Source organism: Chionomys nivalis, chromosome 13 (assembly GCF_950005125.1).
Source record: "Chionomys nivalis chromosome 13, mChiNiv1.1, whole genome shotgun sequence".
Lineage (NCBI taxonomy): Eukaryota > Metazoa > Chordata > Mammalia > Rodentia > Cricetidae > Chionomys > Chionomys nivalis.
In genome coordinates, this window is record NC_080098.1 from 12,711,466 (window position 1) to 12,727,484 (window position 16,019).

Genomic DNA, 16,019 nt, shown 5'->3' on the forward strand with positions numbered 1-16,019 from the left:
CCAGTGTCCCCCAAGGGAGTGGTCTGGACTGTGGGTGTGCCTGCAGCAAGGCAGAGGGTGGAGGAGTCGTCCTGGGGATTGGAGTACAAGTTCTGTTTACTCCTGGACCAGGCTGGTACCTGGCTCTTAAACCCAGATCCTCTTGGGACCTGGTCTCAATAAATCAGCCCTTGTCTCTGCTTCTGAGATTCCAGCTATGGAGACTTGGTAACAGCCCAGTCGTCCAAGTCCTTGTGTTAGGACGTCATTTTCTTCTCTTTGGTCAGTTAAGGACTCTCTGCTTATTTTCTTTCTTTTAAAAATTCTCTGTGATTTCTCCTCCCTGCTGTCTGATGGGCCATGTCATTGTCGTGGGTCTGTTGCTGATTTCTGTTTTGTTTTTCATCCCTCACCGCCTCTCTTGTCATTCCAGTGGAGTTTCTGGAAGGGAGAGAAAAATGCAGTCAATTCATCAACTGCAAGCAGGAGTCCAGGAACGCACCACTGCCGGCATAATGGTAGCTTTCCTCGTATTGTTCTGGGGGCAGATCTCGGGTGGTGGAGCCGGCTGCCCTTCTGCTCTGTGCTTGGAAAGGAAAACAGAAGTTTAGCCTAAGAGACCAGGAATCCAGCACTTCCTCTCTGGAGTCTTAACACAGGTTCAATAGGGAAATCTCTTAAAAACTCCTCTCTGAAAGAAAACAAACAAACAAATCAACCACACTGACAACAAAAAGCGCGCCAAACTGCGCAAAGCTAATCCCCCATCTTCTGCAAGTCTTACTAATGATGCATGTGTGATTGGCATGCTGAACGGCATAGCTACCTCGCATTGCGTACGTCTTCAGCAAATCTGTTTTGCTCTCTGGGATGCTAACAGGACCACTCTTCTTCTGCATGGCGATTTGCACCCCATTCCAAGAGGGCAGTGAGAGTTAGGACCCCCCATCAGAATGGCTGTCTGCACCCCATTATCTAATCCCGGATGGAATCCCACCTTCACGGGGTACACGGTTTGAAAGTACCCTCATTACAAGATGAATTTCCAGGAAGTGGTAAACTATTTGATCATATTAGATACTGACTAAAAAAGAAACATACGTTCCTTTGAAGCTTTCCAGATTTGTCCCTTAGAGTCTGGATAATTGCTGGCATCGTGTCACCCAGAGGGACAGTGTTTCTGTACATTGACACCACCGAGTGTTTCACTGTTGTGTTTGAACATCTTCAGCTGCAAGCAACAGCGAAGTCTCTTTCTAGCTGAAGGGCCTGGTCTCTGTGGCTGTGGTTCAGGTCTTTAGAAGGTTGGTTTGTCTCTGCAAGAATAGGGTAGGGGAGCCTAGTGTCCTACATCCTCCAGCAAGGTGTCCCATCCCAGAGGAGCCCCACAGTCTCCTAGCACAGTGCCACTAAGTGTCCAGCTGGGCTAAGGGGGACAGACACCTGAGCCTGCAGGGGAGTTGCAGAGTCAACTTCTCTGTCTAGAGCAATGGTTCTCAACCTTCCTCATGCTGTGACCTTTTAGTACAGTTCCTCATGTTGTGGTGACCCTTCAACCATAAAATTATTACATTACTACTTCATAATTATAATTTTTGCAACTGCTATGGCTCATAATGTAAATATCCGATATGCAGGCTATCTGATAGTTGATCCCCCAAAGGGGTTGAGATTCGCAGTTTGAGAACTGCTGATCTAGTAGGATGCTAGGGGATTTAAATGATTCTGAATCATTGCCACATGGTTCTTGCTCTTTTCTGGGGTTCCACCCTGTGGCCACTCACATCAGAGACAGGATGCAGGCACATGCCACGTTATCACTTCCTATTGTAAAAGAATCCAGAAATCTAGATTCGTGTATAAAATTTCCAAAGTCTGATAAAGATAGGTACTTAATTTAAGCACTTTCTAAATAACTGAACCAAAAAGCACATCATTTGACTTTTCAAACTCATTTTTAACAGTATAACGTGAGATCAAGGCGTTGGGGCTGGACAAAGCCATGGGTCTCTAGACTTCAGGCCTGGGATCCTTCTAAATGAACTGCTTTCTTACGCTTGTTTTCACTGCGAAGTCTTTTTTAGTTGTTGTTGTTGTTGTTGTTTTTTCTCCCATGTTCCTCTATAATAACTTATAGATTTCTGGCCTTCATACAGCAACTTTATGTTGGGTTCTGTGTTTTATGGATGGTAAATTTTAACATGAAACCATTCTTTAGGTAAAGTTGGTAGTGGGTCAGCCAGTGAGCCAGTCCATCAGAACTCTCCTTGGAATGGTGCTGGGAAGATGGTTCAGTTGGTAAAGTACTTGCCTCCCAAACATGAAGACCTGAGTCCGTTCCCCAGAACCCACAGTAAAAAACCAAGTGCACATTTATAGTCCCTGTCCTGGAGGAGGTGGGGACAGGCAGAACCCTGGGGCTCACTCCCAGCTAGCCTAGCCTACTTGACAAGGGCCAGGTCAGTGGAAGATCCTTTCCCAAAACACACACAACACACATGCACGCACGCACACGTGCGGAGGGGGAGGCAGGAGAGGACTGTTGATGATAGAACTCTTGGCATTATGTTGTTAGATGGTAGAATTCGTATTTGCCTTATAAATTCAAGTAAGATTCCAAGCCAGAGTTTAAATATTGCTGCTGACATTTATTTTCATTTTAATCAGGTAGCCACTATTCAAAAGATTGACTTGGTCATTCCTGTTCAAGAGGAAATTACCCCCTAAGTGATTAATTTAGTTTTTGAGTCTGCAGGCGAAGGGACAGACTTTTGTCTTTGCTTATATTGCAGCTCTGCTATCAGAACGGTTTCATTTGCCCTGTCAAAATGAAATATTATTTTCTAGATATTGGAAGGTAGCTCACACTTGGATCCTGTCATCCGTCTGATCTACAAACACAGAAATGTTAGCTTTTCCAAAATGCCTTCAGAAAATGAATATTGATGGAGCAGCTGTAGAAAATTGACCCCTTGCCCTGTGACAAATAAAAATACACTTCACAAACATCTTCAGCTGCCTGGTTTTCCTACCTCTGTAATTGACTCTAATTTGCTCTGCCTGCCCCACAGAAACCTCAGAACTTTCAAATTGCTATTCAGTTTGCAATGTCAGCTGCCATGAGAGCCGCCCCAGCCCACGTGTGGGCCACATGCCATGTCGGGGACCTTGTTTGGTTTTGGGGTTTTTTTTTGTTGTTGTTGTTGTTTCTTTGTTTGTTTGTTTTGGAAGTCTTTAATTGTTTCAACCTATATCCGTGACAAGATTGTTAAAAAATATTTACAAATGATATGCAAATTATTGAAGGTTTGTTTTTCCTTTGCATGGGCCTTATAAGTGGGTATCAAATTGATACTAAAAAAAAAAATCTGATTTTAAAAATTTAGGTAATTCTTCCCAAACTTAAGTTAGTAGGAAAAACATAAGAGAAAATAGAAAACATGCTTTTTCTTTCTTCCTTTTGCTTTATTCTGCCCTGTTCTATTCTGCTTTGTTTTTTGTTGTTGAAACTCAAGTTAGTTTCAAACTGCTGGTTCTGGCAACTGAAACCCATTGTAACTTGGAAAGCTGTGAGTCTCTGGTCTGTTCTCATCCAGTCCTGTCCTCTGACACCCAGTGACAGTGTAGGTGGCTCAGAAGAGCTTGGGGCAGAGAATATGGCTCAGAAGAGCTTGGGGAGAGAATCTTGATGGTGTTTCTAAGTCACACAGGGGAAGACATTTTTCTCAGAAATGCAGCTGGGGTCTTCTTTTTTTGGGGGGGGTCTCTTCGGGAGACTCAGTGAAAGTTCCCGTGTGTGTGGGGGGGGGCCTCTGGTATGGGAGTTGAGTAGAACGAGCCAGGACTTTCAGTTCCTGCCATACCATGTAAATACTCTTTTCATTCATTTCCTATGTGGAATGAACCTCAGGGCAGAAAAAGTGATTTGGCAGGAAAATTGTTGCATTCTTTATCAAAGAGCTGCAAAGGAATTTTTTAGGATGAGTCTGGTAAGGGGAAAATATTTATTTTCAAATAGTGATACTGGAAGGAAGGGCGCATGTTTTTTTTTGTTGTTGTTGTTTGTTGTTGTTTTTCCTACACTAACTCATCGCATTGTTTGTTGTGAAGTGAGGATCGTTTTGTGAGAGCCAGAAGCAATTGAAAGCCTAGTGTAGGAAATCTGGTGTGGTACTCTTGTGATCAGATCTCCCTAAGACATCAGTCAACGGTAACCCGGCCTTCTGAACAACCGTGTCGAGTTATGCATGGGAGTTCCTTTTCCTGCTGGGTCCTTGTTGGTCTTGACTCCTGGGTGCTTGCTCTTCCTGGTAGTCTACTTTCTGTAGACTTACTTCCTGGTAGTCTCTCTGCTTTCTGTTACTGACCTGTGTTTTAACGTGGGTGCTCAATTTGCTTGGCTTGAGATTGGGAGGAGGGGTGAATGGATGGACACCTCTGGGTCGTTCCCATTCCCCTGTCGGCACCTCACATCCTGCCCCAATCATAGGTACCTTGGCTGCCCCAGGAAGCTCTGGAGCCCTGGAGCCCACAGCTGCTCACCCTGGCTTCCTGTTTTAACTCAGTGAGTCATGAGCTCTAGAGAAGTTTTCTTTTTTTTTTCTCCTTTGTGTAACAGTCCTAGCTGTCCTGGAACTAGCTCTTGTACACCAGGCTGACCTTGAACTCACAGGGGTTCACCTGCCTCTGCCTCCCGAGTGCTGGGATTAAAGGCCTGTGCCAACACTACCTGGCTCTAGAGAAGTATCTTTACTAAAATCAGAGTAAATGTTTTAGGGTCTCTTCTACATGCGAGGGATTTTGAGGTTTTGATCCTTTTTTTCTTGGCTGAATTAAAGTCTTTTACTAGGCAGGTGAGGTGGTGCACCCCTTTAATCCCAGAGGGAGGTAGATCTCTGAGAGTTCAAGGACGGCCTGATCTATGGAGTGAGTTCTAGGCCACCAGGCACTACATAGTGAGACTTAGTCTAAAAACAAACAAGCAGAAACAAAAATGAAAGCCAAAAACATCTGCCAATTATCTATTAGTGTGAAAGCATGGTATTTTGGATGAATGTATCCAAATTAATTGTCATAAATAATGCCTCACTGTTTATGAATGTATCCTTTGCTTGGCTTAAAAAGTTTATATTAAGTTTATTTTTTTCTTAACGCCTCAGTATGAAGCAGCTTTGTAAGGATACTTTTATGTGCCTTAATTTTAGGACCATTACCAATTGAATTGGGCCTTACTTGTCTATTTCTTGTCCAGAATCTGTTTGCTGGTCCCAACTTTTTCCAACATAATTGCTTGCTTACAGTGTGAATTTCCTCCAGGAATGAGTCTCCCTTCCCTCCCCCAATTCTCGGAAAATCACACGCCTGTGCTTTATGGTGTTGGTGCTAGCTTGCCTGTGGTAGAAATGAGAAACGTGAAGGCACCTCTCCCAAATAGAGCTGTATATTAGGAAACATTCACAAAATGCTACTGTGCTTCCTATTAACCACGGACAGTTGTCTGTAATAAATAATTACTCTGGAAATAAATGTTCCGTCCTTCATTAATAACTGTTGGGAGCATTCAAATTGAATGCAGCCTGAGTGACAAGCAGAGGAATGATGACAGTTGGGTGACAAATCCCAGTTTCGACTGTATGGTTGAAACCACAGCTGGTCTAATTATAGACTACAGTACATATTCAATTAAACATGCATTTTTCTATTGGTTCGTTATTTAAAAAAGGGAATTCTTTAGAAGTTTGTAAGACAGCAGAGGCATAGATTTTAGTCTCTTAATGGCTCCTTGCTGTGAACTCTCAACCTCAAGGCTAGCAGGAATGTAAAAAGGTCCTGAGTTTGGGAAATCTAGCCAGACTGCTGGAGTCTAAACTACATGGTCTGGATTTCAGATACAGCCTGCCCAGTTAATACCTAGCAGTGATCTCACAAGGCCTCGATTCCCTTATCTGGAAAATGGGAATAATGATAGTACCTATACTACCAAGTTATAAATATCAGATAAGATGCTGTTTCTAGAAACCTCATTGTGGCATTTGGCAGGTGTCTAGTATTAGCTGTGGCATTAATGCCAAGTATTAAAGTGAGTTCAGACAAAGCTGAGCTGAGACAAGCCATCTCCCTGGCTCCCTTCCTCCATCATTATCCTATGCCAACTCCCCTCTGTCCTCCCACTTCTCTTGAATTCTAATACGCTCAGGTCATTTGGGCCTTGGTACGAACAAGCATTTGTACCAGCCCTCCCCAGCCTGCTGTAGCCTTGCTTCTATTGATGTTGACAACAGAGCTCCTTTATTTCCTGTCATATGTTAGGCCTGGGTGCTGTCAGGCTCTGTTCCCAATGACTCGGCAGTAAGCAACACCTGTGTTTTGGGGATGACTGGCACGGCATAAACAGAACCATGAGATCCTTCTCTGGGTACAGAGAGACGCAGCCAGTGTCTGATATGCTTAGAAAGTTCTGATGGTGTAAGTTTTGAAAGTGTAAGATGGTGAATACAGCTGTTTGATTACCCGATGGCACTCACAAGTATGAAAGTGGCTCTAAGAGTTGATTCAATATTTGCAACCCTATAAAATGTGCCCTGAATAATATAACCAATGCTTTCAGTTTGTTTGACTGCATTATTATCTTCAAAAATGAAAACGATTTAGATTTTTATAACATATGCTTATTCCTAGGGGGTGGGGACTTTTAATATAGTAGTGGCTAACACAAATCTTTTTGTGTCCTTCCATGAATATTATATAACCTACATAAATACGTACGTAGTCTCAATTTAAATATCTATAAAGACAGAAATTCTTTTTAAATACTGAAAAGGGCTGACTGTGTAGTCCAGTGGTAGAGCACTTGCCTAGCATACATAAGGCCTTGGACTCCATCCCAACACCATATAATAATGATGAAGACGATGATAATAATAATAGAAGAACAATAACAAACCATTGTCAGTTTTATTTCCAATTTTGGGATGGGCCACATGGAATGACTGGACTAAAGTAGAATGCTAAATCAGCAAATTTTAAAACTTCAAAACCCACTGTTCAAGAAATCTGCAGGCTCAGTCAGATGAAGCCCCACATGAAGTTAGCAAAGAGGATTAGTTTGTCCTCATCTGAGATGGGAGCTCATTATCATTGCCTGTATCCACTGTGATTTTGAACTAGAAGCAAGCATCTTTCCTAGTGTGTAATGGCGAGGTCACAGACTAAAGGGAGTAAAGTCACCCGGGAAGTTGGATGAGCTTCCGGTTATAATGCTGAAGCTAATACATTTCAGTAAAGCTGATGAAGGACACTTACCTTATGTACCCAAATGAAGCAATTCCTACAGAAGAAAATAGATGCTCAATGGACACGGTTGGAAACACATTGACTAGTAATTAAAAGCTACTCTGAGTGCCGGCTCCTCCGGATCACTTTGTTCGTGGGTGGTTAATTCACCTGCCCCAGGAGTTTGAAAGAATAACTTGACAGGGGAGGGAGATAGGAAATGTAAAGCCTCTGTAAATGAAAGACAGTGTAGAAGAAAGATAAAATGGCCCCGAAATTTTTACTTTAACTCAGTATCAACCTCAGTTATAAAGGAAGAGAGCGAGCGAAGGAGAGGCTCGGTCTGTGAAGTGACTTCTGCATGTCACAAGCACCAGGACCTGGACTCTGATCGCCAGGATCCCGGCAGCCATGTAAAAAGCCAAGGGTGCCGTGTTCTCCTGTAAACCACAGCAATGGGACCGGATCCAGACAGGTCCCTGAAGTTCATTGCAACCAGCCTACCCAATGAATGATCTTTCTGTTCAAAGAGGGATCCTGTCTACCCAAACACATGCACGTGCACACACACACACACACACACACTGAACTACTTGAGGAAGACATTGAATGTTAATCTTGGGCCTCCACACCCACATATGTATGCACATTCCTGCACTAGCAAGTACACATATCACACAAACCCAGCACATACCTAAATCAATATATATGCACCCAAATCACAGCTCACTGCCCCTGCAACATGACTTCAGCTTCACACCCTTCAAGAAGCCTTTCAGCTCACCCCTGCTCTGAGTTCCCAGAACACTCACTGTTTAGACTCAAGCATTTCTTTTAACTGCCTTGGACTTGAGGCTTGGGTTCAAATGCCCCGCCCATCAACTCTAGTAGGAATTACTCCCTGAGGAATTGAGTGACATGGATTTCTCATTTCTGTGTGATGGTCCTACAGTTCCCTTGCTCCTCTCTATACCACACTTGGTCAACAAGAGTCTCAAACCCCAAGTGCCCCAGCCACCCAACCATTGATCTCTATGCCTGCTCTGTGAACCATTCCTTGCCAGCATGGCACCTACAACTTGGAATGCAAACGGACTCTGCCCCAAAGCCAAGCCCCGTTTCTTCAAATTTCATTTTCTACCTTTTACACTGGTCCTACCGGGCCCCTTCTTTTCTCTTTAAGTCCCTGAGCCACCAGCTCCCATGAGCTGTGTCTAAGAAAGTATTGGAACCAGCATCAGGCTCCCTGCTGATCGCCTCACTGAGTCCAGCGTGCATTAAAATACATGCCCTACCAAGAAACTTACTGATTTTGCTTGGTTTTGTTTTTGCTTTTTGGACCCAAGAACCCTTCAGAGTACCTTCCATTCTACAGGAAGTACAGACATTTAAAGTATTTTTATTGATATCAGTGGGGGAGAAAATAGCATGGGGATCAAGGGTGAAAACAACCAAGAAAAAAAGTCAGGGTTTTCACAGTCATTTGTCAGAACACCCTGTCACTTCCTGTGCTGTAAAGGAAACGGGATTCCATGCTTTGTCCTCTGGAGTCACACCTCTGCTCTTTGTTCTGTTCTTGAGATAGTGTGACTGTGTAGCCCAGGCTAGCCTCAAACCTTCCTTCCTCTTCTTCCAGACTCCCCTGTGGAAGTGTCCACAGCTGACTCCGCTTTTGCTCCTGACCCCGTGGGAGCTTCTCATTCACATCACCCCATGAAGCTGTCTTCCTCCTTCCTCAGTGAAAGTCCTTAACTGTCACGTTCAAGCCCCATCCCAGTGTTCATGTTTAAACCCAATTCCTGTGAGAAAGACTTGGGTTTAGGGACATCATTTAGGGGTTGATTATAATTGGTATACGGTTGAGGGTTGGGGAAGGAATTTTATAAGCTCAGGGATCATTTGAAAAAAAAAAAAGAGGGATGATGGGATAATAGATTGGTACTTGTTGGTACTTGTGAGTTATTGTTTTGAGACAAATATATTGGTATCGATTCTTATATATTGATACAAAGTGAAATTATATTGACTATTGTATACATTCATGTTTCTACCTCTGTTTAAAGACATTTTTTATGTATTGACATATATTGTATTGATATATATATTGTATATGTTTACCATATTGCAGTGTACATTTCTACCTCTGATTAAGATACTTACATATTGTTTGTGTATTGATATATATTTACCATACTGCAGTGTATATTTGTACATTGTTTATATTTGGAGGTCATTGTCCTCATTTGTTTCAGTCGTTTATTGTCTTAGTCTTTAAGTTAGATAGGTATTGAGAATTATATAGATCAATAGTATTCTAAGTTTGTCATTTATAATTAGACTAATCAGGTTCTTTAGATACATAGAGATTATACTCAGTATAGATAGATAATCTTCAGCCTCTTCAAAGAGCTGTAGAAAATGGCCTTTAATCTAACTCAGAGTTTCGTGATAGTGAGACACAATTGCTCCTGGCAACACCGCTCTATTCCCGAGAGAATGTTGAGCACCAAAGACACTCCACCTGGAGCCTTTCTTGTTGGCTGAACTGGCCTTTGGGCAAAGAAATGCCCATATCTCAACCACTGACAGAAATACAGAGTATCTGTGAATGGAAAAAACAGGACTGTCATATCCTGCCAAGACAGGGTAAGATAGTTTTGACAAGTTTCTTGCCTTTGAAAATGGTATGTCAGTTATGTTAGGCCTTAGCCAAAGTTGGTTGCTTCAACGCTGCAAACGTGACCTTGGGTGATTGCCCAGGTAGCTAGTTGTCTCTGATTTGTTGCATGTTTTGGAAGTTGTTTGATTGCACTTCCTAATTACTCAGGTAACATTATTTCCCTTCTCAGATCTTCGATGGGGTTGAAGACTATATAAATGTAGTTACTTTCCACTCATGACTTGGCCAAGCTATGTATTATACAAGACCTAAGCTAGTTAGAATAGATATTTGTACTTATTGTATATAATTTCATAGTAGGTTTAGAACTCTCTTACTTAAACAAAAGGGGGAGGTGTTGTGGGAGGTCCTTCTGCTCCTCCAGCCAATAGCCGCTGAGATACCAGCCCATTGGGGCGTGGTCTCTCTCCCTTTAAAAAAGCGGCTACTTCCCTCCTCGCTCTCTTTACTTCCTGCTCCGGTTCCGGCGACTAGACTTCTTCCTAATTGCACAGAGGGCTGTTGTCTGGGACGGTGATCTGTAAGTTTTTTCCCCTTTAAATAAGTACCACCCTATTAATCATAATTCCAAACTGGTGTGGGATTGTTTATGACTTATGCCTTCATCATCCTTCGGGTGCCCCAGTATATAAATGGTACCTGTTAATTCAGCAAATATTTACTTCAGGATTTAAAATTCTCTTTCTCAGACAACACTTTGTTCACAGAGGAAGTTGTCCTAGAAATGGGGTCGGGGAGTTCTGAATTGAGTGTCTGGGAGGGACGAGGAAGACAAGGGAGGAGGATGTGTCCCTGAGGGACAAATAGCCTTCAGTTCTGGCCCCCATGTTCCCCCTGTGTCACCCAGGCCAAGGGTGAGAGCTGGAGGAGTGAGGACTGCAGGAGGACAGAGTTCACGGTGGGACGCAGAGGGTGGGCAGAATGCCCACGTTCACCAGGTTTCTTTGCCAGTATGGTGAAGAGTCCAGTTATCCTCATCAGGATGGTAGTAACCGGTGCTGTTTATTTTGTGTTTTTCCAGATCAACGAACTGAGCCATGTTCAAATCCCTGTCATGTTGATGCCAGATGACTTCAAAGCCTACTCGAAGATAAAGGTGGATAATCACCTTTTTAACAAGTAAGTACAGTCAGCTTCTCTGGAGCCTGCCCTGGCTCTGCAGAATAGGACTTTTTGTGACTTTCTGTATTCACATACTTTTTCCAATGGGTGGGAGTAAAGTTTTGCTGGTGAAGTTAATCCTTGGTAAACATGGCCATCTGTCATATTCAGAGAAGCAGCAGCAGGCCCCCTGGGATAATATCCCTTTGCCATATGGCATATTGTTCCCTATGGGTATCTTATGTATTAGAAGTGATATCCTCATTACTATTTAAATTTTTGGAACTGTAAATTACTTGGATTGTTTGAGCAGTTATGGACTTCTGTTCTTTGAAAACAGTGGCTTTATTAATAAAAATGACTATGTTATAAAACAGTAAATAATTAAGATGTGTTATAACACATAACTGGATGTCATGTTTGGGCATTGCTAATATCCATCACGTAAATGGGATGCCTTTGATATCATTATGAAAAGTCGATTACATATTAGGCATTTCATCTAAAAACTGGAGATACAACATGGTCCTTCCCTCAAAGGTCTCACAGCCAGGACAATACCTGGAAACTGACACGTATACAAAAGTAAACTAGTAATAAAGGGGTGTGCGCAATTTGTATCCATTGCTCTGTGAGAGCACAATGGAGGGGCAATTCTGTACGAGTGGGGTGAGCCCAAGAGTAGCCTCCCATATCAGAGTTAGTTTGAAACTTCTCTCTTCATTTTCTCTTTGTTGTAGTATAAGGAATTGAACCTGGGGACTCACACATGCTAGGCGAGTGCCCTACCACTGAGCTACACCCCAGGCCTTCATGCAAGGTCTTAAGCAGGCTGTTGTTCTGTTGCAAACGTATGGGTTTGTTTCTCCCCATAATACTGTTTAGAGGTTGCGTTCATGAGTGTATAAATGAGAACATATGACTGCACAAAGGTATAGTTGAGGGGAAGGTTTTTATTGTAGCTGTGAGGGAGAGTGCAGCCAGAGACATCTGGCTGACTCCAGAGCAGGGAGAGACACAGTGGTACAATGAACATGGTCCGTGGACTGAACTGGGCCATGGTGGGGGCAGGGGAGAGAGTGAGAGAGGAAGGCGAGAGAGAAAGCAGAGAGAGGGGGGATGTGTGTGTGTGTGTGCGTGTGTGTGTGCGCGTGTGTGTGTGTGCGTGTGTGTGTGTGCACGCGCAAGGACCAAGAGAGCTGGATCACTAGAGCACATGGCCAAAATGGCAGGGTTATATGGAAATGGAAAACTGGGGACAGGAAGCCATGATCTGGAGAAGTTTAGGGTAGGGTGGAATGGAAGAGCTGAGGGGAGCCACAGTTACTGAATGAGCCTGGAGGGAGTATGCGCTTTGGTGTGCTGTTAGGCAGTGCCATTAGCCATTTGTCCTGAGTTTCTTTTGGACCTGTGGATTTGGAATGTGGGTCTTGGGTGTCTGGCCAGCTTGTTTGATGGCTGCTTCCACAGTAAGGTTGACACTGCTTACACTTTTCACTGCCATTTTGTCTGCTCTTCCTTCATACTCTTCCATACTGTCCCTCCCCACCCCTCGCCTTAGAGAGTGGCTGGCATTATCAGCCAAGATGAAGAGTAACACAATCTCAGTATGAGACAGACAGCATTGTCAGTCTGTCAGATTTGGTTGGGTTGTACCTGGTCCTGTGGAGTCCATCTGTGCTTGCTGTGGGCAGTGAATTCTCGCCTTCACTGTTACGCACAGATCCGAGGGGGCATCGGGAAGTCTGCTAACCTCCTGTCTGTCTGAGCCTCATTCCACAATGTGACCGTTGCAGGGAAAACATGCCGAGCCATTTCAAATTTAAGGAATACTGCCCAATGGTCTTCCGGAATCTTCGGGAGAGGTTTGGAATCGATGACCAAGATTTCCAGGTGAGCTGCTTTTGTGATATGGGTTTGCTCTATCAAATAGGGCTTGTGTTTCAGTTCTCCTGAGAGAGTTTGCATGCACAGTTTTCAGTGATCATTCTGAAGTTAGGCATAATGGAAGTTTTTAAGGTTTCTGCATGGTTTGATTTCAGTGAGATGTCTATAGGAAAAGACATGGATTTTCTGTGCAAAGAGACAGAGCACTTAGCTCTGTGAACACTGTCACTTCTAGATGCAAGTTTCTGTCAGCCACACTCTAGGGTGGGGTGTGTCATCAGTCCATGCAAGCGTGTAGGTGTGTGTTAAATTCATGCTTCTCTATTTTGGCAGAGGCCACTTAGGAACCTTAGGGATTGTGTTCTTGCTAATTTGCAGGGTTGCAGGTTGGCAAACTCTTGTCTCCTTCCGCATGATTCTCATCGGGCTTTGCTTTGTGTCTACAGTGCTGCACTGTAGGGGCCACAGCGCTCTGGTCACCTGCAGGAACTTGCCAGCCTGCTGACTGTTGCTGTGCCTTCCTATCTACCGACCATGTACTAACAGGCTCTCACTTCTCTCCCTGCATGCGCAGTCTCAATTGTGACTTTGACGTGTGATGTGGCTTTTTCAGTAGCGGCTGCTCCCTGGTCAGTTTTGCAGAAGAAGGCCTGCTGCTCTCTTAGCCCTTCCATTGCTGTGATAAGACACCATGACCACGGTAATTTGGGGGAGCTTACAGTTTCAGAGGTTGAGTCCATGACCATCATAGCAAGGAGCTTGGCAGCAGGCAGGCATGGTGCTGGAGCCGTAGCTGAGAGCTCACATCCTGAGACACAAGCATGAAGCCGAGGGAGCTAACTGGAAAGGACATGGTCTTTTAGAACCTCAAAGCCTGCCCCTCAAGACGCACCTCCTGCTAATCTTTCTCAAACAGTTTCACCAACTTCAACCAAGTATTCAGATACGTGAGCCTGTGAGGGCCATTCTCATTTCAAACTCTGCACCTCTCATTGAGTCCTGAGCCTCATGTGGTCAGGAGAGCTATAAGTGCTAAGGGTTTTGTTTGTTTTGTTGTTTTAAAGCAGAAATCTAAGGTCTAACTTGTCGAAAGCCTTCTCAAATAAATAAACACTTTCTCTAACTTGCCCTAAACTTGAAACCTGCCTCAAGCGACACATTATCACTCCAGGTGCCCTAACAAGGGCTGTATTGCCACAGCTTGCTCTATGGTTTCTCTTGAATGCTCTCATTAAGGCAAACTCGGCTTGCCTAACTTACGTTCCTAAAGATTCAGCTCCCGTTCCCCACCCACCTTTGTTAAATGTTTCTAAGAATTTCTGGCATGCTTCATTGTAGCAGCTTTTTTTTTAAAATTCATCTATATATTAGTTTTTGTTTTGCTTTTTGTTTTTATTGATTTCTATTGAGCTCTACATTTTTCTTTGCTCCCCTCACTGCTTCTCCCCTCCCCTTCAACCTTCTCCCAAGGTCCTCATGCTCCCAATTTACTCAGGAGATCTTTTTTTAAAAAAATTTTCCCATTGTTGTCTAGGTTTACTGAGACTGATTTGCATGCTGGTTTGTTTTTTTTTTTTTGTTTTTTTTTTTTTTGCTATATATTTTTAAACCACTTATGAGTGAGTACATGTGATAATTGTATTTCTGGGTCTGGGTTACCCCACTCAAAATGATGTTTTCTAGCTCCATCCATTTTCCTGCAAAATTCAAGATGTCGTTTTTTCTGCTGTGTAGTACTCCATTGTGTAAATGTATCACATTTTCCTTATCCATTCTTCAGTTGAGGGGCATTTAGGTTGTTTCCAGGTTCTGGCTATGACAAACAAAGCTGCTATGAACATAGTTGAGCACATGTCCTTGTGGCACAATTGAGCATCCTTTGGATATATACCCAAAAGTGGTATTACTGGGTCTTGAGGAAGGTTGTTTCCTAATTTTCTGAGAAATCACCACACTGACATCCAGAGGGGTTGTACCAGCTTGCATTCCCACCAGCAATGCAGGAGTGATCACTTTTCCCCACAACCTCTCCAGTATAAGTTCTCATCAGTGTTTTTTATCTTGGCCATTCTTACAGGTGTAAGATGGAATCTCAGAGTTGTTTGGATTTGCATTTCTCTGATGACTAAGCATGTTGAACATTTCCTTAAGTGTCTTTCAGCCATTTTAGATTCCTCTGTTGAGAGTTCTCTGTTTAGATCTGTACTCCATTTTTTTAATTGGATTATTTGTTCTTTTGGTGTCCAGTTTCTTGACTTCTTTGTATATTTTGGAGATCAGACCTCTGTCTGATGTTGGGTTGATGAAGATCTTTTCCCATTCTGTAGGCTGTCGTTTTGTCTTGTTGACCATAACCTTTGTTTTACAGAAGCTTTTCCGTTTCAGGAGGTCCCATTTATTAATTGTTTCTCTCAATGACTGTGCTGCTGGAGTTATATTTAGGACATGGTTCCTTGTGCCAATGCGATCAAGTGTACTTCCCAATTTCTCTTCTATAAGGTTCAATGTGACTGACTTTATGTTGAGGTCTTTGCTCCATTTGGACTTGAGTTTTGTGCATAGTGATAGATATGGGTCTATTTTCATTCTTCTACATGCTGATATCCAGTTATGCCAGCACCAATTGTTAAATATGCTTTCTTTTTTCCATTTTTCTATTGTTTGCTTCTTTGTCAAAAATCAGGTGTTCAAAGGTGTGTGGATTAATATCTGGGTCTCTGATTGGTTCCATTGGTCCTCCTGTCTGTTTTTATGCCAATACCAGACTGTTTTCAGTACTGTAGCTCTGCAGTAGAGTTTGAAGTCAGGGATTGTTCTTTTATTGTACAGGATTGTTTCCGCTAGCCTGGGCTTTTGTTTTTCCATATGAAGTTGAGTACTGGTCTTTCGAGGTCTGTGAAGAATTTTGCTGGGATTTTGATGGACATTGCATTGAATCTGTAGATTGCTTTTGGTAAGATTGCCATTTTTACTATGTTAATTCTATCTACCCAAGAGCATGGGAGATCTTCCTACTTTCTGGTGTCTTCTTCAATTTCTTTCTTCAAAGATTTAAAGTTCTTGTCATACAAGTCTTCCACTTGTTTGGTTAGAGTTACTC

General features: G+C 43.0%; 1 protein-coding gene across 3 annotated transcripts in view; it reads left to right on the forward strand.

The window, feature by feature from the left end:
• The window catches only part of Pip4k2a (phosphatidylinositol-5-phosphate 4-kinase type 2 alpha), a 171,258-nt gene that overhangs the window by 90,446 nt on the left and 64,793 nt on the right, over positions 1–16,019 (forward strand). For 2 of the 3 annotated variants that reach the window (XM_057787809.1, XM_057787807.1), the window contains exons 2-3: positions 10,953–11,050; positions 12,829–12,925. In XM_057787809.1, the coding sequence (XP_057643792.1) occupies positions 10,953–11,050; positions 12,829–12,925 (195 nt within the window). Of the gene's footprint in view, positions 1–10,952; positions 11,051–12,828; positions 12,926–16,019 lie in introns of those variants that run through there. The other variant, XM_057787810.1, reaches the window with a different exon arrangement.